The sequence below is a fragment of the Cinclus cinclus genome, chromosome Z, assembly GCF_963662255.1.
Source record: "Cinclus cinclus chromosome Z, bCinCin1.1, whole genome shotgun sequence".
Taxonomy (NCBI): Eukaryota; Metazoa; Chordata; class Aves; order Passeriformes; family Cinclidae; genus Cinclus; species Cinclus cinclus.
The window spans coordinates 59,207,912-59,229,973 of NC_085084.1; the positions used below are offsets into that span (position 1 = coordinate 59,207,912).

Here is a 22,062-nt window from a genome sequence, read left to right on the forward strand (position 1 = left end):
AAAGGAGGCAAGGATCAAGAAGAGAAAGGGATGAGTGAAGAAATGAGAGCGGTTTTGTAATTAATCAGCACAAACATATTAAGGATTTTGTGATGCTGGTGGTGCAAAGGAGTTAAAATTCCGTGGTTTAAAGTGGGACATCATCCCATTGTAAGGTCAGAGAGCCAAGCATTCCCAGGAGATCTGGTTTCTTGCTGCTTTCCTATTTCCTTCCAAGTCACCAGGGCTGCATGTATCCAGCAGTGGATTTGGCTGGGTGAAGACAGATTTTTGCAAGCCATCAGACTGTACCTCAGTGATGCAATTTGTGTGACCGGTGTTCACATCTTGGGTTTATGAACAGGAAATTTAAACACGGGAATTAAGTTGCTCAGAGCCAGAATTAAGATCTTTTGTGATTCAGAAGGGTTTAGAATTTACTGCCACACAAACTGTGGGGATGTACTGCAATCCATAATTTAAATTTAAATGAAGCTATTGTTTAATATCTGACGATGAGAAAATGAATGAATATATTTCTTGGAGATTAAAATAACAGAAAGAAGGGCACTGTAGAAACTCTAAGCATGCATATGGATGGAGAATGGCATATACAGTAAGTCTGATATTAGTGGAGTAGACAATACCCAGACACTTGGAATGGGTAGAAAAAAATCTGAGCATAATAATGTTGGCATAGGTCAACATTCAGAGAAAGTGAGAGTGAAGCACCATCTCACAGGTATGTTAATGCATAGGAATGTTAATACACAGAAGCCAAATGAGGGAAAAGAAAACTGCATCTGTGTAATTAGAACTTAAGGTCAGACCTACTAATTGATTTTTTTGCTCATTAATGTATCCTTCCCATGCACTTGGTGTGCATATACAATTCATGTGACTTGAAAACTGACATAGGCTCTGAAGATAAAAATGAGCCCTTAATATTTTAAGAACTCTCATCTGACTCAGTTGAATATTATATACTGTTTCTGAGAGTTTCTTGCATTAAATGAAATATTGCAATTCCAGTTGAATTCTCAGTATCCCTGAGTAAATGAAAGCAATTAATAGAATTCAAAGGACAGTTGCATAGGATCTTTTATAAATATTTTGAAATAAGAGCAAACATACTGTGTCTTGATGATATAAAGTATAAGTCCCCATGCTTTTCCCTTTGGTAAACAGCAGGGATTTGTTTGAAGTTGCAGATCAAGATCTAATACTCACAAACAGCAAATATATTTAATCTATGAACAGTGAGAGCTGTGCCAAAGAACACATGGTTTTGTTTCATAACAACCAGTCCAAGGACAGTTCACAAATAAGTGTGACAGTTTTCTGGAGGTTCTTTCATACTACTTTTTTATTCTTTGGCATATAAAAGAGAAACCTTTCCCTCAGTTGCAAGTATCATGAGGTTTTTATTGATGAACAAACCAAATATTAGTGTCTGGTACAATACTGTCATACCAGACAATATATTTGCTTAGAATTTGACTGGATTCTACACTGTGCTTCATTAAAATCAATCAATCAATCAATCAATCAATCAAAGAAACAAGCAAACAAAAAACCAACAAAAAAAATGAAAAGCAAACAAACAACAACAACAACAAAAAACTAAATTAAAAACAAAAGCACAGGTACTCTCTCACATTATTTGCAGAAAAAAGGCCAAAGAAGACCTGTTGGAAATCCAGAAATCTTGCTGAGACCCTCAAAGTGTGAATTAAGAGATGCTAGGGAGGGGGTCAGAGACATTGTTTTGAAATTTAAATCTGATTTATTCTTACCCTATTAGTGATTTCTTAAAGCACGGGTCTGACCCACCAGGTTTTTCCTGGAAGCAACAGGGAAGTAAATTAACCTCAGCAAATCTGTTGATTGTCACAGAGGATGGTACCCACAAACTGGGGTGTAACTTCCCTGTGGATTCCCAATGTGAACCATCCTGAGAGTACCAAAGCGCTCTCTTGTCTAGGTGGTACCTGCTGTTGTCAAGGGGGATCTAAATGTGTTTCTAAAATCCCCATGACATGCAGATGAGTAAAAGGGTCTTCTTCTGGCTCTGTCCTTTTAACTGTATACAAGCAGCTTTAGGATAAGCACTGAATGTTTCCAGCACTGCAGTCCTAGTGAAAGGATAAACGTACGAATTTTTCATTTTGGGTTTCTTAGCTATGTGCAGAGAATATATAAACCTCTTTATGGAAATATATAATCTCCTACCCCATGCCTACCAGCAGTCATATTCAGTTTTAACTCTACATTCATAAAAAATGAATGAATTTTTGCCCAATGACCTATTAAAAACTGAGTAGCAGCATATGGGATTTAGCCACATGGCTAGGCTTATGTGGGGACAGCTACTGTAACCAATGGCTCTTTTTATAATTATTGGGGATTTACTTTTTCTGGGCACTTAAAAATCAGCTGTTTCAGTGCCAGTTCTTTTGCAAATGAGGAAGGCACAGGTTATCTGGGTTGGGTGAGGTTCTCATCAGGCTAGGTAGGACTGCATAGTAGACATGGAGTGGGATAGGGAGCACATCCTGTGGCAGAGTGTGAGCTAGAAGCTGAATAACAGTAATGTTATGTATCAGCTAAGGAAAAAACAAAACCTGAAGAAAAACCTGTGAAGTGACTGTACTTTGAAGAAGAGGTCTCCAAAAACGGCCTTTAGCTTAAGAAATGCAGGCAATATAGAATACTCAAATAATACAGTGAAATCTTGCCCTTTGAGCAAAGGAGATATTTACTTGTGCCCTGCCACCTGTGCAGACCAAGTGCATACTCTTCATTCTAAGACAGAGAGCTTGAGAGCTTGAGTCACATTCATTCTGAGTTTGTACAGTGCTTGACTGCTCTAATGCTACTTTTAGACTTGACATATTTTTTTTACTGTGTATGCATCTGTTCTTGGGAAACAATGGTACATCATCATATCTGAATCAGGAAGATTTTTTTCTCTTGCTTTTCCTAGAGGTCTCCTTCAAATTATGTTGTAATGGACCTCCTTTTGTGCACGCTTATCCAAGGGCACACTATTGAAGCCTCTTAATATCCTGATGGACTCTTGCCAAATGCTACAAAATTTTGCCACTTTAGATTCTGCAGAATTTTTGAGGGGAAAACCTGCTGGAATTTTTGAGACATAGATAAATCAAAATTTAGATATTTGTTACTGATAGATAATTTATACTTTAAATTTTTCCACAAAACTACCATTTATCTACTGAATTTACCACAGTCCCTCATTCTCAACTGTGTAAGAGAAGAGCATTTTTACAATGTACAATGGATTTTCTCCTTTAAGAAGCTCCCAAGACATGTTCTTTTTTCTGGCTCTTGTGTTCCCCATTTTTTTTTTTTTAATCGGGAGAGATACAACATCAAGATGATTTCAACAGTATGACCCTTGAGGCTACAGGTGAGAGCCCCCCAGACATCAGAACTTCAGGAGCACATTTCCAGGTGCAGTCTGTGCACAGAGGCAAAGGCAAAGCCTCAAGATTGCTGGGGAGAGGGGACAAAAACTGTTCAAAATCCTCAATTAAAAAATAACCTTTGTATCTTTAGTATCCACTCGGTATTGCTCAAGAGATACCACTTAAATAAATTGTCAGTATCCTTATGAATTCCCTAAGTGGAATATGGACACAAGACATTTTTTAAAACACACAAAATGAAAGAACTGTATTTTAATTACAGTCCTCATTGCTGTATGCCTGTATCAGCCCATCAGCTCTATTAAAAGTACTCTCCCAACACATTTATATATTTTGGTTTAAACACTTAAAAATGTGTCATCTTGACAGTCCTTTTCTGGAGGCTACTTGGTATCAGTTGCCAGATGTAATTAGAAATCTGAAATTTGTTTAAAAGGTTGTTGATCACCATTCTTTGTGCTTTAACCCTAAGTTTTTTAGGTTTCAGATACAGAAGCAGGAGTAACCAGAGGTAATTTTTTTCACAGCATGATCTGTCATCTGTATGATGAAACCAGCTTTAATAATTCAGTTGGTGCCTGCAAACAGTTGTTTAGTGATTGTGTCCTTTCTATTCAAATCTGCAGTAAAACTCATGTGTGTGCTAGGTCACTAGCTGTTTCAAGTCAGCATGACCCTGCTGATTTAATTGGCATACACTGTTAAGACCTAGTTAAAAATACCTTTGTAAATTTAATACTTATCTTCTATAATAATTACGACAAGACAATGCTGACCAATAAAAGAGACATCTCATATGTTTTTCAGTATCCTAGTTTCTCTTTTACAGATGTCTTTGTTTTCACTGATGGTTCTCTTGAAGAGTACTTAAAATCTGCCCTGCAGCAATTTTACTTTTTGGAAAGGACTTGGTGAAGCTGATCATGTAATCATTTGGTAACTCAAGAAGACAAGCCTATGTAAAGTTTACCCTGAAAAGCATCACAAGATATTAATTCATAACTGAAAGCCTTTGTATTTGAACCCATGATTCTTTAAAAAATCTGCACTTCACAAATCTCTGTCATTCACTTAAAAATATTCAAACTGAAAATAAAAACACATGTTCTCCTCAGTGGGAGAGAAAGTTTCAGGACACTAGAGCCACAGCAGCTTAGAGATTAGTCTCCCAAGAAGAGCCTGGTTTGTGCATGTGTTACGGAAGCAGCTCTCTAGTTACCAGGCACCAGGTGGTCACCTGTGGTTGATCTAAGAAGCAAACACTGCCACAAATGCTATTAGTAGTGTGTAATGAGATTAACTCCCCATAGTAATTGCAATGTCCTTGAGGGGTTTTCTCACTGAAGCAGCACAGGGCTGATAGCACCCCTTAGACAGTGAAATAGTTTAATCTTTCATTGTTGTATGTACATACTTCTCATCGGCATTAATAGGAGTTAAGCCTACACAAAAAGGAAAGAATAAAGCTTGTAAATTTAAGCAATCATAGTATGCTAGAGGTTTCCAAGAGTTTCACAAAGGACCAGGCCAAAATTGTATGACTGTTCCTACTGAATGATGTTAAGTATTTTCAGAGATTTGACAGTTTTTGCTGTCACACTTGCTGGCTCACTGATTTCTGGTTTCAAGTCCTCTGACTTCCGTTGATGGGTATTTTTTTCTTGTATCAGTAGATGTGGGCTATTGCTGCTTCTTGTTTATGCTGCTTTTTGTTGTTCCAGTTTCAACCACTGATAAGGGTAATTGCTTTGTAGAATTTATTTGAATATGGGTTTGTATTTCCTGAAGATACATGCTGGCTTTTTTCCCCCTCTCCCTGTTTTTTATAATCTAATTAGAGGATAGTATTGTCTTTTTCTGCTTTATAATATAGTTCAATTGGTTGTACTATCATCCAAAGCACATAATCCAAAAATTAAAGGCCGAAGACTGGAGGGACTACTTTATTATGGCTTATTTTAATTCCAGAAATGGAACCCAGAAGAATATTGCTTTTGTGCAGAAACTGGTGTTCCTTCTCATTTTCTTCTCTGTAAAATCTAGCATTAATTAATAGTATTTGCCTATACTGTACACAGAGGCAATTGATTTTGTATTACATTTGCACTTTGTATAAAACCATCACAGTGAAGAATTGCACACATGCAGTAAAGAATCAGTGGAGGAAGGTGTTTTGAGGCTTTTAAGAGGCTCTGCCTCGGGGTGGAACAGTTGTTCTGCTCTTTCAGACAAGGAAAGCTGTTGCTGCCAGAAAGGGACAGTGAATTTAATCCAGAAATTGATTAGCAACACTGTTTATATGTAAAGCAGAATAAAAGCTTTGGGCATAGCTTTTTGCTATGGAGCCAGGTAGCTGGGGGGCTGCCATGGGAAAAGCTTAAACCTGGTTCTCATTGAAGGCTTACAAACAGAGCATCATGTTATGTTTTGTAGTGCTTGCATAGACCCAGGGATATTCCACAGCTGGTGAATTAGCTGGTAGTAATACTACATTCAGTAGAATGCCAGTTTCCTCAAATGCACAAAAATTAACCAAGTATTAAAAATACAACTTTTCCACTTTAATAGAGCTGTGATGATTCTATGAGTTGCTCAGGGAATAACAATAAAGCTGCGCTGTTACTTGAGAAAGGAGAACTTTACAGTTCTACAAAGAGCACCACTCGGTAAATTATGTTGAAGGAGATGCTTTGATTAACAACACAGGAGTTTTCTGGTATGAAATAAACATTACAGTACAGGGATCAAGGGTGGGTTATTAACTGTGGGGTTTTTTTCTCAAGAAAAATATGCTGATTCCCGGACTATTGGAAGATTCAAACGTAAGTGATTTTAAAATACTGCAAAGTGTCTAATCTACAGTGCAAGACTTCTAGAACAGTCTTAGTGCTTGCAAATATATCTGTCATTCATTATTTGTAGGCTGCCAAGGTGAGGAAATCCTCTCTGATTTGAGCTAGGACTAAGAATAAAAATTGTCTCTAAACCGAGAAATTTTAATAAATACATGTCAAAGAAAACATGCTTTCGGGAATGAATGGTTTCCCTATGTGTGAAGCCCTTCTAGGCTGTATTGATTTGTTAGATTTTCTATACAAATGGCAGATGAACTTGAAACTTAATTGCATGTAAGGTAATGATACCAAGACCACAAATATCCTCCAGAGGATTTTAATTGGAGCTTTGGGTATGACTTCATCTGCCATGTGATGAAAATCCATTAGTAAGAAGGCTGCAGCAATTTAGAAACATTAACAGAAACCTTCTGAAGTGATCAAAAAACAGATACTTCTCCCTAAGGACATATAAAAGAACTAAAAATGTATTCAGGTAGGGATGTCTGGGAAGAGGAAAACCAAACTTCTGAAATAATTTTTTCTGATAGACTCATTTCAGTATTTATCCCTTTGCAACACATTTTAATTTTACGTCATCATTTTCGTGATGCTGCTGTGCTCCATTTTCCTTCTGGAAGTGGGAGTTGCAGTGAAGTGCAAGAAGCATCTGCAGAATGTGCTGCAGAAGGAAGGAAAAAACTTCCCTCCCCAGGCAGTCAGGATGTTGTGGGCTGAACAGCACAGTCAGGCACTGCAGCACAGGGAGGTAAAGTGAAAGGATGTTAAAAAAAAAAAAAAAAGGTTTTAGCAATGGCAACATTAGTAAGGAAATAAATTTAACTGAGGTTGTTGGGTATTATTTTGAAATACAGGAAGGATCGGTTAAATACCACTAAGGAGAACCGTAATAGCTGATGTTTCTTATCTTGATTTCAGAAGCAGATCTTTATAATCCAAGAACCTTTTCCATTCCTCATTGACCTCAGTGGCAATATTCTTATGGAGTACACTTGCTATGCTAGTTAATGGAGGATGGCACAGTTGTACTTTGTTTAAAGAAGTACTTAAATTAAATCAAATAATTTGGTTGGTTGGCTTTGGTTTTTCCCCATAATAAGCAGCCCTTGGAAAAAGTGACAAGCATGTTTGGTGCAAAAATCTGCTTAGCATTTTTAAAAGCCCAGTAAACAGTTTTGTCTGTAATGTGAATATAGCAGTCACTTGGAATAACAAAAGAATGCTTAAGTTTCTGACCAGTCCTGTGAATTATGAAATATGATGTGTTCAATAAACCATGAAGTATGAGATAGGGGTGCTGAGAAAGAAGTTGTATTTTTCCCAAATCAGATTTTATTTGGCTATTTGACAGTTGAGATGTGAGAGATACCTTTTCTGTATAACTGACCAAAGTTAAAATACCACATTGCAGGAACTGTTTTAAATAAATTATACTGGGAAGTGGTCTGCTCTGCTCAGGATTATTTCAATTCCTAGGTCCAAGATGTTTTCCAGAAGTGAAAGCAGAAATTTTCCTTCTTTCTAGACAGAGAGGGTTGTGGAAGTAGTCTGATGTTGCACAGGTTTCCTTCTCTTCCTGGTTAGTAACCCTCCCAAACGCAGTTTCAGTTGAGGACTTTTATTGATCTTCAGGATTCATGGGTCAGCTCTGCATTACTGCAGTCTCCCATCGTGGTGTGTGCTGGCTGCCAGTTTCTATGCAGTACTAGGGCACTGTAGTGTTGTTGAAAAATAAATCTCCAGGTCTACAGACCAGTTCTGCAGTACATCCTAGAGCAATGCTGTTTTCTATATAATTAAGGATAGGAGAGAGATTAATGAGAGACAATTAAAAAGCCTAAAAATAATAGGGCTGACATGGTATATATGCCATTAATTTACTGTCTTGCTCTTAAGAGCTTCTTAAGATTATTACTTCTGTAATCTAGAGGTATGCAACTCAAGACAAATGCTTACAGAGAATCTCATATATACCTATCTGCCTGCCTCAGTTTTGTGGCATGCAGAATCTGTGAGAGGAAAAAATGAAATTGCTTTACTTTTGCCTAGATAGTCCCAGAAAAATGCCTCACAAAGTTCACTAGATGTTGTTTTCTGTTGCTGTTTAAAGCTAGGGTTTCAAGATCTGCAGTGATAACATTGTTATTGCTAAATAATATCAATATCTTAACAGAGAAGTAGTTTATGAAAGAATTTCAGCTCTGGGAAGTAGCTAACAGGTCCAGGAAAAAAAAAATACAAAACATTATGCATAGATTAGCTTTTTAAGTATTCAGTATACTCTAAAATACAAAATTGTGATGTACTTGCAGAACCAAAAGGATTGTCTAGCTGCAGCACTCTAGTTGGCTTCTAAGGCTCATATTTCTGTTTCCATATGACCTTGGAAATTATTTCCATATATATATATATATATACATATTATGGGATTAAAATTCTGTCACACTTACCAGATCTGTTCTAAAGATAAAATAAATTGTGAAAGTAGTTGTTAAGAGATCACAGTGTCCTATAGAATTTTATCTACAAAACCAGTATGTGGAAATATGCTACAACATGATTAAGATACATATTTCAGGAAGCCATTCTGAAACTGTGAATATTTTGGAGAAGGATCTTAATTTAATTATCTGTAGCATTAATAAGTGCTATATGTTGCCTTGAAAATAATGGAAAATCATTTATGTGATTCATACAGAAGGGATGAAAGGGCAAACCAATTGATGAATTGAGCAGTCCTCTAACATCTTTGAAGGGGCATGTTTCAAGGTTGGAGGAGTGATTCATCAGGGAGATAGTGGCTTCAGATAAATGAATTGTTGGTGAAAGCACATATCAGACACTGGAGTTGGAAAGAGGTGTCTTCTCAAAGCTATGCTGACTGCAGTCATGATGTTGGTTAAGGCAGTTCTCTTGACTAGGAACATTGCATAGCCCTCTAATAAGCACACATCACTTTTCTCTTTCTGCCCTGATGTTAAACTACTCTGTTCTTTAAACACTCCTTTTTTTCCTCTTTCTGTAGTTACAGAAGATTATCTATCACATGGGTAGGATCATAAAGCTGCACTTCCCTTTGGAAAGCATAATTTCAGCTGTTCCAGTTCAGATTTATGTCCTGTGCTTGCCATTCTCTTGCTGAAGTCACAGTGCTACTAAATACTGGTGTACAAGGCTTCTGGGATTTAAGCTTGACTTGTCATGTGAATTGTAAGTGACACAGGTCAGTGGAAGAACAGAAATGCCAAGAGTTTAAAGACAGCCATGCAAGGCTCTGGCATCACATGAGAAAGCAAAGACTGTTACCAGGGTTCTGTTGTCTCTAAAATTGGTTAGGATATTGTGTAGTTTCCCCAGAAGGATGGAATCTTATGTATTGGGAATAATTGGTCGTCATAGGGTAGATCAGGAATGTTTGATTTCCAAATCCAAGAAGGACTCCAACTTTTAAAGACTGTCATTCATTTTACAAAGAGGCTGGGTTTTTTCCCATTGATAGTGACTTTTAGTGCTACACAGCCATAACTTGTAGCTGAAGTCATTGAACAAGTGGATGCTGTTGACTGACTATTTGGTATATCTTTTCTTAAGCAAAATCAAGGGTGAACCCATATATTGAGAGCATTGGATTGCACTACTGTTTCAAGTTCAGCATATAAACAGCAAATGGGGGTTTTTGGGTTTTTTTAACTCTGATTTTATTGAGGTTTTCAGAAGTATTGGTTTTAAATTTCATGTCATTCCAGAGATTCAGTGAATCAATAGGCTACTTGGTTCAGTTTTTGCAACATATTCCCTCTTTTGGGAGATAGATCTATTTTAGTAGCCACTAAAATTATAATATGTAAACTTTTCATATTATTTTACTTTAGATTGAATTGCATCAACTTTTCTTTTCAGGGTAGTCTTTGATTTTTAATGCTTTAGGAGTCCTTCATAGTGTCCTGAAATTGTGAAGTATCAAGAATTATGTGAGAAATACAATTTTCTGAAGGTGAGAAATGAGAGTTGAGAGTACTAATTTTCCCAACAGTAACAGATGGGAGTGAAAGGGCAGCAGTTTGCTTCTACTTGATAAATGGCTGTATTTTGACAGCAGAATAGATGGCACACAAAGTTGGCAAACATGCAAGAAATCAATATTTAGTGGGAAAAGATGATACAATTAGTCTTTTGATCAACAGGCTGTGAAAAAGGTGATGTAATGTCTTGAATTAACTTCAGGATATTTCATGGTGAATGGCCACAGAGCAGTGAGGTCCCTGCAATCACTTGTAGTTCTTGCAACAGCTCCTAGCACAGCTCAGTTCATAAATCTGCAAGTATTAGAGATTAAGGTTTGAGGCAGAAAATACAAATCCAGCTATGCAAATTAGTGCAAACAAGTTGACTTGCATTCTCTCCCTGCTAAGAGTCCTGAGTAAGGATTGGTGAACTGGGTTCATATACTGTAACTGGAGGCTGAATCATGCAGTCATTGTTCGGACTGCATAATCATCTTCTGTCTAGCCTCCCACTCTCAGGGCTCTGTTACTATTTGGAAGTATAAACCCAAATGAGATCTGACAGATAAGGACTTACACAAAAAATAAAAATGAAATTGTATGCAATGGGTTTTATTTCATTATATAGATGTGAGCTTAAAAATGAAAAATACAATACAGGAGGATGCAGGATGCTACCTCTGAGGATTTGTAGTTAATAAATTGTTCAAAATCAGATGTGGGTAGGAAAAACATTTAACTACCACCAGGCTGCAGCTGAACGAGATGAAACTAAAATATCAATTCCATTCATGCGGGGAGAGGGAGACAATAAATTAGAAATTTATGCTTTCTGAAGAGTCACAACACAGTTCAGTATTCCAGCTGAAAAATTAACTGAACTTTGCAGAGATAACACATAATTCCCTATAAAAAGCATGTAACATTAGATACTAATCTGAATCTACCATCATGTCCAGAGCAAGGAGGTTTAAATGATGGCAAGGAAAACAGTCACACTTTTCAGTTAGTGTCATTCTTTCACATCTTTGTCTCCATTAGAGGGCTCAGCAATGTGAACTCATTATTAGATTTGTTCACAGCTGTCACATCAGCTTGGCATCCTAGCAGGATTTTTTTTCACCTAGAAATGTGTAAAATACTGTGATATTCATACATATGTAGGAGTTATTGCCGGGAGAAAATTATTATACCTTCCTTGCAGACAGCCAGAATTTAAGAAGCCATTGGGCTGAACTGAGCCCGGGAGGCAGTGAATCCATCTTCTCTGGCATAAACGAAATTATTCCTGTGTTATTCACACCCCATTGTGTCAGCTAGTTACAAGACTGAATGATTACCCTCACAGTCCCTGGCATCACCTGCAGGGCTTTCCTGGAAGGCGCTTTCTGAAGTCCTGTTCTTGTAGTCTAGTGCCTGGATTTTAGAGAGCCATTTCTCCATCAGGCCTGCAAATCATTTTCTGCTTACTTGCAGATACAGAACTCTGGAGTTTTACAACATCAGAATTTGCTTCAGTGACTCTGCAAAATCCACCACTACTTTGCTCAATGCTGGACACTTGCCTACTTCTCCAGCTTGCAGTTTAGTTCAGCAGGAAGCTTAGCATGGTTTGGTATCTCCTCCTCAACAAAGAAGGTGAAGAGGATGGACTGCTTCATATCATTTATGCAAGATTTCTTTGGATAATTGATAATTAATAGTCTGCTATAAAAGGGGATCTTGTTCCTTTCTCTATGGTCTGGAATTGTTGTTGCAATGTAGTGCCTCCAGGCAGACAGGATATTTGGGGCTGATCACAATTGCAGTATTATTTGACAATTTATACCCATTGATCTTCATACTGAAAACAAGGAGAAATATATTTATTCAGTTAGTACAACACATAGTGACCATCAGATGACCAGTAGTCCAGAATCTAAGTACTCTGTTGATAGTATAGAACAACCACGAAGAACCCAAAGTTAACATGTCTGGTTTTGGAGGACAAATTTGAAGTCCACAATAGAAATAGCAGATGCAATAGTGAACAGTTTGAAGTTACTTAAAATGTATGAGTCATTAGATTACTGTTAGGTATGCAAAAAGCTCTTTTTTTTCCAAAGAAATTTATTGCTTTCGATGTATCATGTGCAAGGGATATGATGATCTTCCAATAGCCTTCATCAAACATGGTAAATCTGAAACAGATTGTAGTTGAGATGGTTCTTGAACACCAGTTATTGCTTCCCAGCACAGTGGCTGACAAGCTCCAATACTGTTCTTGAAGAGTCTAAGTGTCCCTTACAACTTCAGGGATGGATGGTTTATGGTTCATTTTGGAGGATTTGTCCTCTTACTGTCTGGAAATTCCTCTAAAAGAACATGTGGCAGCTGGGGAGACCTGGGCATTGAAGCTACTTACAAGTGCAGAGCCCTGAAGGTTCCTAGCTGCAGACAGGTCGTTGCATATTCATGGTGTGTGGGAAGTGTCATTATCCAGCCTTGCAAGCTGTGCCATCTGTTAATACCACCCAGCAGGGTGGCTGATGTAACACAGCTGTCATGTCTTCTGGTGGGGAAATGAGACTTTGAAGTTCTTTACCATGAAAAATGAGAGATGTTTCAAATTGCCAGAGAAATGTGTTTGAATGCCAGATCAGGTGTCAAAACAGTTACCATCTTCAGGGACAAGGTGTACTTCTGCTAACAATGACCACGGGAAGGATTTGCCTGCTTCCTCTGTTTTAACTTTATGTAGGAACTGTATTGATAGGTAGCAAGTGAATGTTGATGTCTTCCAGGAGTGACAGGAGAAGCTGGTGGAAAGCCCTCTTATTGAGTAGCCTATTGCAGCAGGCACATCCGTGGGCTCAGTTGCACAGGCATGCCCAGGAGAAAGTGTCAGTAGTGACACTTGGTTAAACAAAACTTGAATGAGGTCTTGATTTCTTTCCCTTGCCATTTATTTGCATTTTGTGTTTGCACAAATTTAACATAGTCACTGTTAGAAGTGTCCCTTATGATCATGCTGCTTGATCGGCCTGAAAAAATTGACTGTGTAAATTTAAAACTCTTCTGTCCCTTTTTTAGGAAATGTGACTAACACCATCCCCATCTCAATAATCACACAATAAATGTCATTGATATTTGGATGAGTAGGGGAGCATTAGGATCCTATGGCCATAGAAACTGGGTTGATAAGTGCAATTTTAAGCAATTTTCACATGCTATTTATTTTTCTCTGTTCTTGTTCTGAATCAAACATCTGTCAGACTTTTTGCTTGTATCAGTTTTTAATTTGAAGCTTTAATTAATGGAGTCAGAAGATGAGCAAATACTTGGATTTCTTTAAAACATAAATAATATTTATGTATTAGTCTTTAGAAGGGACTTTGATTTGTTTCCTAAAAGCAGGTAAAATCTATCCACCCAACCAGTTTCATCCAATGTGGAAGTTTCTTCTTTTCTTCCAGTGTCAAACATGCTTAGACAGAGGCTGCAAAGTCCAGTAAAGCAACCCCAGATGTACACAAGTCTCAGGTTCTCCCACTCCCATCTGTAATAAAATATAAAAGTTTTAATAAAGACCTGTGACTGTAAGTCACAGTCTCTTGCCAATTTATGAGGTGCTGTTGCTCTTTTCTGCTCCCACACTGTGATAGTTAATTTCAGTCTGATAAAACTGTTCCCATGGGATACTTTTCTTCATTCCAGCTGAGCATGTCAGGATATCAACCTGGGCAGCAAGCCTGCATTGCTCTGACAAAATTGCAATAGTTCAAAGTCTTTCATAATTCTCAAGTGGTGACATGGGACCACATTACTGGCATCAGCAAGTAGCTGCAGACTTCCCAGGTATTCCATGGGATGGGAGCCCTCATAGTGACTCACACCTTGCCAATGCTGGGTCCCCACCCTGTCTGGTAATCCATAACATGTTTATGCCATGGGGCTGAAGAGGAAGACAGTCACACGTGCATCTCTGAGTGGGCACCATGTACATGGTGCAGACAACTTGCCTGCCTCTGGAGATGAGTCTCAGGGGTAATGAACCCACACGACCACTGGAGCAGGGTGTCTGGTAGGATGTAACCACCACTGGTGTTGGTCAGTAGGAGCTGTGACTCCTCGGGTCAAATCCTTCCCAGCTACACAGACACACGACTTGGAGCAGCTTCAGTTGAGTCCAAAGTATGTGCTTTGAGCCCGATGAAAGCGGTACATCTTTGTCTGACTTTGCATGTGGCTAATCGCATTTCTTTTCTACCTGTGTTTAATGTGTTCATGTCTAATTATATATGAGGCTTAGTCTAGCCTGAAGCAAAGTATGTGCTCAGTGTCACCAACTATTAAGCAAGAAATTTCAGTGTCTGCTAAAGGGAGATGATTCCTTTCATTTCCTTAACAATACAATTCAACAAACTCCACCTAATCTCTTAATTTAAGGGAAATCTGACAAACAACTAGAATATTAGAGCACAGAACATCTTCTGAAGGAGTCTGTGGTAACAAAGCCATCTGGATGTTTTATTGACTGTAGCTTTATGTGTGCATTTCTGATAGGCAAAGAAACAAAACTGTAAAAATAAATTGAATTGCAAAGCGTAATACCAGAACTGGATGTTGCAGAGGGGTGAGACCTGCCCTCTTCTCCTTCTGTAATATACAATTTGTATCCTTCTTTCAATGAAGTATAGCAGAAAGAATATGTGTTAAGAAAACAAGGTTTCTTCAAACTTAAGTAGATATTATCCCTAAGTTTCTAGGCACTGTCATGCACAAGAGAATGGACTACAACCCAGTCTCACATTTTACTTGAGAGCACTATTTTCCTTCTCCATCACTTTCCATCATTTGGTTGTAAGCTCACATGTTTATAGATGTAGAGGTTCCCCAGAACAACAGCAACAGATGCAGCACTGTGGGAGCTCAAGGGGCAAGGAGAAGGAAGAAGGCAGGACTGATGCAGGTGGGGCAGTGAGGAAGGAAGAGGGCATTGCTGGGGCAAGTGGGGCAGCAGTGAGCTTGCCCCAGCTAGAGACACTGTGGGAATGACTGGCTGCCCTTCCTCTCACACCATGTTCTCAGGCATGTGGAGCTCCTTTCATCCTGACTGTCCTCAGACTTGTTAATTTATGTCTCTTTACAGGGAACGTTTACTAAGTTGACAAATAGGTCTGTGTCCCGTACTCCCTTTAAAGCCTAATAAATTATTTTAATTGATTAATATTGCACCAAGCAGTTTACTCAGAAGGGATAGCTCTTCTGGTTTTTTAGACTAATTATCAGTCTGGATTTCAGAATGACAATCCAATGCTAATTAATCTCACTGCAGTTCTCACAGAAAGAGACCCTGATAAGAACTTGTCAATTAACATAAGGGGGAGAAATTTTAATAGTCCTGTTTTGTTTTTCTGGCATTCACTCCTAGTCAGATGAATATCACTATTAAATACAGAGACAGATTAAGTATGAAAGCCAATAGGCTGCAAGGCTGCTCCAAACTAGCCCAGACTTTACTAATTCAGGATCTAGATGTTATTTGTATGCCCTGTCACTTTTGTTGCTTGACATTGCTTGCTACATCTTTTGTAAGCAGGAGTGAGATAAGTAGGGCAGCATGGCAAGTGTCTAACCTTCCCCATAGGGAACTTTTGCAGTGTCCCAGTGTTAATCAATACCAGTGGAAGGCTGAAGGGAGCATTGTGGCAGTGTGGGTTCTTGTTTTCACTTGATTTGTCAGGGCCAGATGCTTACCTGATGGTTGTTACTCCCTTATCTGCACCAACTCTGTAAGACAAAGTCATGGATACTCCTTCAAACTGGTCAGCCAGAGGGCTGTCACACGAGACATACAGCAAACTCATGGAAAGTCCAGTATACTGTTATGATTGAATTTAATTCTTCATTTTTTCCTTTCTGCACTTGCAGGTCAGAAGATTCTTCACCACAGAAGTGATGTCTTGGAAACTGTAGTCCTCATCAATCCCTCAGATGAAGCAGTTAGTACTGAGGTAAGAAATACTTTGTTGGACATGTCATAAAAGCTCCATTAAGTGGACATGATGAGGATGCTGAAGCAGATGTAGTTGAGGTGATTATGGAGCATCAGTCACTGCCTGTTAGCTTAGAGACTAACAAACTCAAATACTGTTTTTCAAAATCTTAGAAGACACTGAGAGCAGGTCCTGATTGTGAATGAAAGGGTATATTTGAAATAAATATAATGAAAAATGTCACTGATCCCTTGATCTGTTCCCTGGTTTCCCAGACTCCTGACAAATTATCAAAAGCATAGGACAGAAACATGTCTCTGATCCCAGCTTTCCTTTTCTCATAATGCATCCAATTCTATTCTTGATAGAGTGGAGGCAGCTCTGATTAAGCTGCCTCTGCTTTTCTTATGCTTTGCCATTGTTTGGTAGTTCTAGATACCTGTTTTATGTATGAAGAAAATGTCTGAAGGTCCTCAGGGACAAATCTGGGTCTGAGAGGAATTACCAGCTATGTAGTGGTGAGTCTAGGTTGATCTATCTGTCCTTCAAAAAGTATGTGACGTGATTAGTGAGCCCTGGAGAGTGCCTGTAAGTGAACTGCTAATTCCTAATGAGCTCAGTAGAGTCAAAGAATTGATTGTGTAGCTCAAAGACAAAATTGATTTATTTAGTGAGTGAGACTGAAGGTTGAAATAATAGGGATGATTGCATTGCTCGTCTGTGCTGGGAAGGACTGCCAGTCTCATTTCTTTTGGGAGATAGAGTGGTTCTGCTGGTGGTCACTGGTGAAAAAGTTACTTTGCTGTCAATTGCTAAATTATGTTGAACACAAACAGAAGAAAGGACTCTAAAAAAAATGAAATTTCTGAACCTGTAGAAGTTTAAAAGCCACCTTAGTCAATGGGAGCTTACTAAAATGTGTGTTTAAGAGATGTGTGAAAATCGCTTAAAAGCCACTAGAGGTGCTTGGTAAGGATAAGAGGGTCACCAGGATAACAGCTCTGTGCATTCATTCTGAGTAAAAAGCCATCAAGTGTGTGCATGTGTGAAGGGGTGGAAGAGAAGAGAAACTGCCAAAAGCAGGGAAATGCTATTTCTGTTACTGTTGCTTGTTATTCCTTTCATGGATGACCACATGGAAGAACATGATGTGACACCCGTTAATGATTTCTGAACCCTGGGCTTACTCCTTTGGCTTTGGAAGGTGTTTAGCTATGTTACTGTAAATTTCATCTCACGAGACTATGGGAGGCAATCTTTACTGTGCTTTTATCCTGCCAAACTGGTCACAATCAGACAGATGAGATTTAACTTGGCTGGCTTAGCATTAGCAAGGCTCTGAACAGAGACAGTTCAGATAGAGGCGATCAGAAAGAGGTGGCAGAATTAAATCAGAGGTAGGAGCAGACATTCTTTGTTCACTATGGCAAATAGAAAACTTTATTTCATATATTAGAGATTTCCAGGGTGCATCTGGAGGAGACAGAGATATACCATGAAGCTCTGACTTCAGCAGAAGAGGAACTGGCATCTATTCACTCAGGAAAAAAAACAAAACACACAAAGAAACAAAAAAACAAACCAAAGTAAAATAACAGCTAAAAAAGAAAACCAAGCCAAAGAAACAAACATAACAAACAGAAAAAGAATAGAAGGAAATGCAATATACCTGGTAATCCAGCTGTTTATAGCCTTACCTGGTGGTAGTCCACACATGATTGTGCCTGAAGCTCCTGTCATGTTCTGTCAAATGCCAAGCACCTCCCTTAAGAAAGAGGCCCAAAAGGAGAGAGATTGTTTCCTGAAGAAAACTCCAATGAACATTTACTTCCTTTTTAGGAAGTCCCCACTCTGTTGCTTTAATTCTCCTGTTGACTGTACCATAGTTTGGGAAACCACCGATCTGCTGATGGGCCAGTCTCTGTTCACACTCCATCTTAAACTCTGTTTTGACTGAGCCTACATCTTGCTGTGCACTTCCTTCAATCAATTTTGAATTTTAACCAACAGTTAAACTGAATGGAATCATCACCTTGCAGTATTTATTCTAAAATTGAGGGGTCTTGAAATCAGGAGACGAATTTCTGATAGTCCTTCAGAAAACCTTATTTGTACCCAGACACAGAATTTATGTGTCTCTTAAGGTCTTCAATGCATACACATTATGATCTGTAATCTGCAAATCTTTATTTGCTTGTTTTCCTGGCATAGTTTGCTAACTCTGCACAATGTAGAGTTAATTTTCAATTAATAAAATTGGTTGAAGGGGAATTATATGACATCACATATCAGTGATTCACAAGTCAGAAGGAGTTTTACTGTTGGAAAACCTGATGAGTTTGAGCAAAAGTTGATGAGCACTGCTGGCAGCAGCAAAAGAAAACCTAGAGGAGGAAGCCAGTTCAGATACGGTTTCTTTACATTTTTTAGTGAAAACAGGGAAGATTTGAGTAATGCACACCAGACAAATGTTTGCACTTATCTGTATTTTTATCTGAAATAGAAATAGGTACACTTAATCCATACATTTTATTTCTGAATTTTTATTTATTTAGTACAATTAATGGCAGATCAGCATTAGTCCTACATTAAATTAAAGGAACTTTCTGCTGCTCAGTATCAGGGTCCCATATTTAATAAAATAACAGTGAAGACATAGTACAGTTGGGATCTTCTTTGAGATACATACTCTCCAATGTGTGTCTTTGAGTTGTACTGGAAATGTGAGTTGTTCAGCAGAGATTCAGGTTAGCCTTCCTGGCTCAGCCTCCCAGCATTTGCAAGAGTTATTTAGAAAAATTGATTGCTTAACAATCAATATAAATCTTAGAAAGAATATCTTGCAAGGAGAGCTGAGTTGATTATGTCATCTCCATGGAGATGGAGCTTGGAAGCAATATCATGTGGAGTTGTCCCAGATGGACTCTGCTCATTTGCTCAATTAGTTTAATATGTGGATAGCCTTGTTCTGAAATCCCTGTTCTGGTTTGATTTAATTCTTCCTTAATAGAGGAATTAGTGCGCTTGAAATACCATAGACTGAATTGGTTTTTTCAGTGTGTGGTAAGATTTTTAAGTATTTGCAAAGCATTTACTCAACATGTGTGGAATCTTACACAGGTTTTGTTTAGTTGTGTTCCTAAATTTAGAATGTATGGCTTTCTCTTAGTATGCACATAAGCCTCCTCCTTGGGAGTGGTAAACAAGAATAAACAATAGCTGTAGTCAGGGTCAAGTGAAATAAGCATGTGCTCTTAAATAGTTTACCAAGCTTGTCCTGATACAATTCTGTAAAAGTATACCAAGAACTATACTACAAGTAAGTTTGGTGTTAAAAAAAATGATTTCTTCATTCAAGTTGTATACAGTTCTGCTCCTTGCTGGTTTTGCCATGTCATTAATTTGGTTTGTTCTTCACGCCTACTTTCCAACTGTGTCTTGCCCGTCCATTTTTTTTCTCACGTTTTCCTCTTTCTCATTGTATTTGGTAAACAGCACTACAACTCCATAATGTTTTGGGAATCCTGTTCCACAGACTGGTTTTAAATTATGAGAGATAAACTGTGTGTTCTCAGTGGACTATTGAAACACACAGTTACTCCCATTCTTGATGTATTACTCTTCTTCACTCTAGGTGCGCTTAATGATCACTGATGCTGCAAGGCACAAGCTCCTTGTTCTAACTGGCCAGTGCTTTGAAAACACAGGAGAACTCATTCTTCAGTCAGGGTCCTTCTCCTTCCAGAACTTCATTGAGATCTTCACAGATCAAGAGGTATGTTTAGAAAAGTGTCTTCCATGCATTTTTAAGTGCTGGCAGAGTTTCCTAGAAGACTAAAAGTGGCTCTCTGTCTTGTTAGAGTTACCAACAGGCAGCCTGGTGTTGTGCTTTTTACTCTTCATTACAGGCTTTCTTGCAAAACATTTTTAATTTTACTTTAGATTTCAGATAAATTGCCTAACAAAATAATGAAATATTAATTTTGGAGATTAAATTACAACTTTCGTAAAGAGAAAATCAAGGAACCCTCAACAATGGAAAGAGATAATGGTGTGTTTAAAATACACAGGTTGTTAATCTAAGGTGCACATACAGAGCAGTTGAATTGAACTTGACACCTGGTTCTTGCATGTGGCTAATTAGCAAGTGACATTGATAAAACTGAGGGTGGCTGTTAGAAGAACTGTAATTTCTTGCATCATCTGTCTGCTTAACTTTTTCACAGTATTGTCTAAAATATGGCCAGTAAATCCGTAAAACTTGTGATTTTTACACAACAAAAAGATAAACATGAAATATACCAATGTTTAATGCCATTTGTTTCATGACTTGTTACTTTGCTCTCTTCCTTAATGTACTGTGTCTGAAAGTTCCCATAGGGCAGGAATACATAGTAAATAAGCTGTCATACTTAATTTAGCTGCCATGTAAAGTATATATTTAAATACACTGTATGGCTATCCACACAAATTTAGTTTGCACTATTAATCAGGACCATGTCAGTAGACTGAGATTTGAAAGTTCAGTGCTGAAATAGCATACTTTCTGTGAGCCCTAATTTGACCTTATTGTATCCATATGAAATACTCTCAAAGCCTCTTTGTTCAGCAAATGGCTGGGGAAAGAGCTGAATTCCCGCTCTCTGAGAGTCCTGGCACCTAAAATTCACTGGCACTTCTCAGAGTTACTTTTCTATGAGATTACAAACTCAAGTTCCATATGTCTCTATCTAATTAACGACATATAATTACTTTATGACTACATGCAAAACTAGGGGCAAATGCTACCATTACAATGTTTTGTTAGGAAACAAAATTATTGCTTGGAAAGTGGAAGAATGGGGGCTGGCCATGAGTTGCAGATGCTGTGGGATTGCTGCAGTAGTGGGTGTTCTGGGCACACTCCCATGGTCTATAAGTAAGGCTCATTTGGCTCATCTCTGTGGCTGGCAGTGTGCTCAGCAACCAGCTGGCATGGCTCTCAGCAAGTGTTGGCTTCCAGTCTATTGTTTCGGAAGCCTGGGGGTCTCAGACTGTCTGGAAGCTTTCACAAAACAAAAAGAAAGATCATGTTTGTCATACTGCAGTTCATGTGTGCAGCATTTTTTAAAAATTGAAAAAAATAATTAGAAAAGAAGTTCTAGAAAAAGTGGTTTTCTTCGGGGTGACGAGATGAAAGAATTACTGTGCTGTCCTGATCCTAGTGGATTTGGCAGCACCAGATTTACAGTTGGACTCAATGGTCTTTGGCACCCTAAACAATTCTATGATTCTATAACCATGTAAGGTAGGAGTGTTTATGACCTCTGCCCATTTTTGCTTCATTGGGCCAAACCTGGACTAAGGTCAAGAATGTGCTTGCAAATAAGAAAGTACACTTTGGGAGATACTTGTATAAAGTCTAATTCATAAATCCATCTCTAGCATGCAGAACTCTCTTCAGACAAAGCCTGAAAGCAGGATTTTAAATTTCCCCTATGTGGGAAGGTGTAAAATGTCCCATTTCCCCTGTTCCTGTAACAACAGCTAGAACAGGAAAATCTTTCTTTGCACCTTTGTGATTCAGGGTAGGAAGTAGTAATTGCATGTTCTCTGAGCAGCCAACTTACTGTTTGTCATCACTAGCTGTGACACTTCTAAAACTTAAGCATCCCTCAACAGATGTCTCTCAATGTTTAAAAAGGCATTCAGGTTTACAGGTTTAAAAAGGCATTCAGGATTTATTTTCTTACACAATGGTTTTGAATGTGAAGAAGGACAAAACATGATGTTTGGCTACATCTTTGTTCTACTG

The 22,062-nt window shown here is 38.3% G+C and overlaps 1 protein-coding gene across 1 annotated transcript in view; it reads left to right on the plus strand.

Annotated features, from left to right (window-relative positions):
- MAP1B (microtubule associated protein 1B) overlaps positions 1–22,062 on the plus strand; it is a 65,222-nt gene that overhangs the window by 28,158 nt on the left and 15,002 nt on the right. Inside the window, exons 3-4 of the mRNA XM_062513193.1 lie at positions 16,204–16,286; positions 19,903–20,043. Of these exons, the coding sequence (XP_062369177.1) occupies positions 16,204–16,286; positions 19,903–20,043 (224 nt within the window). The remainder of the gene's footprint in view (positions 1–16,203; positions 16,287–19,902; positions 20,044–22,062) is intronic.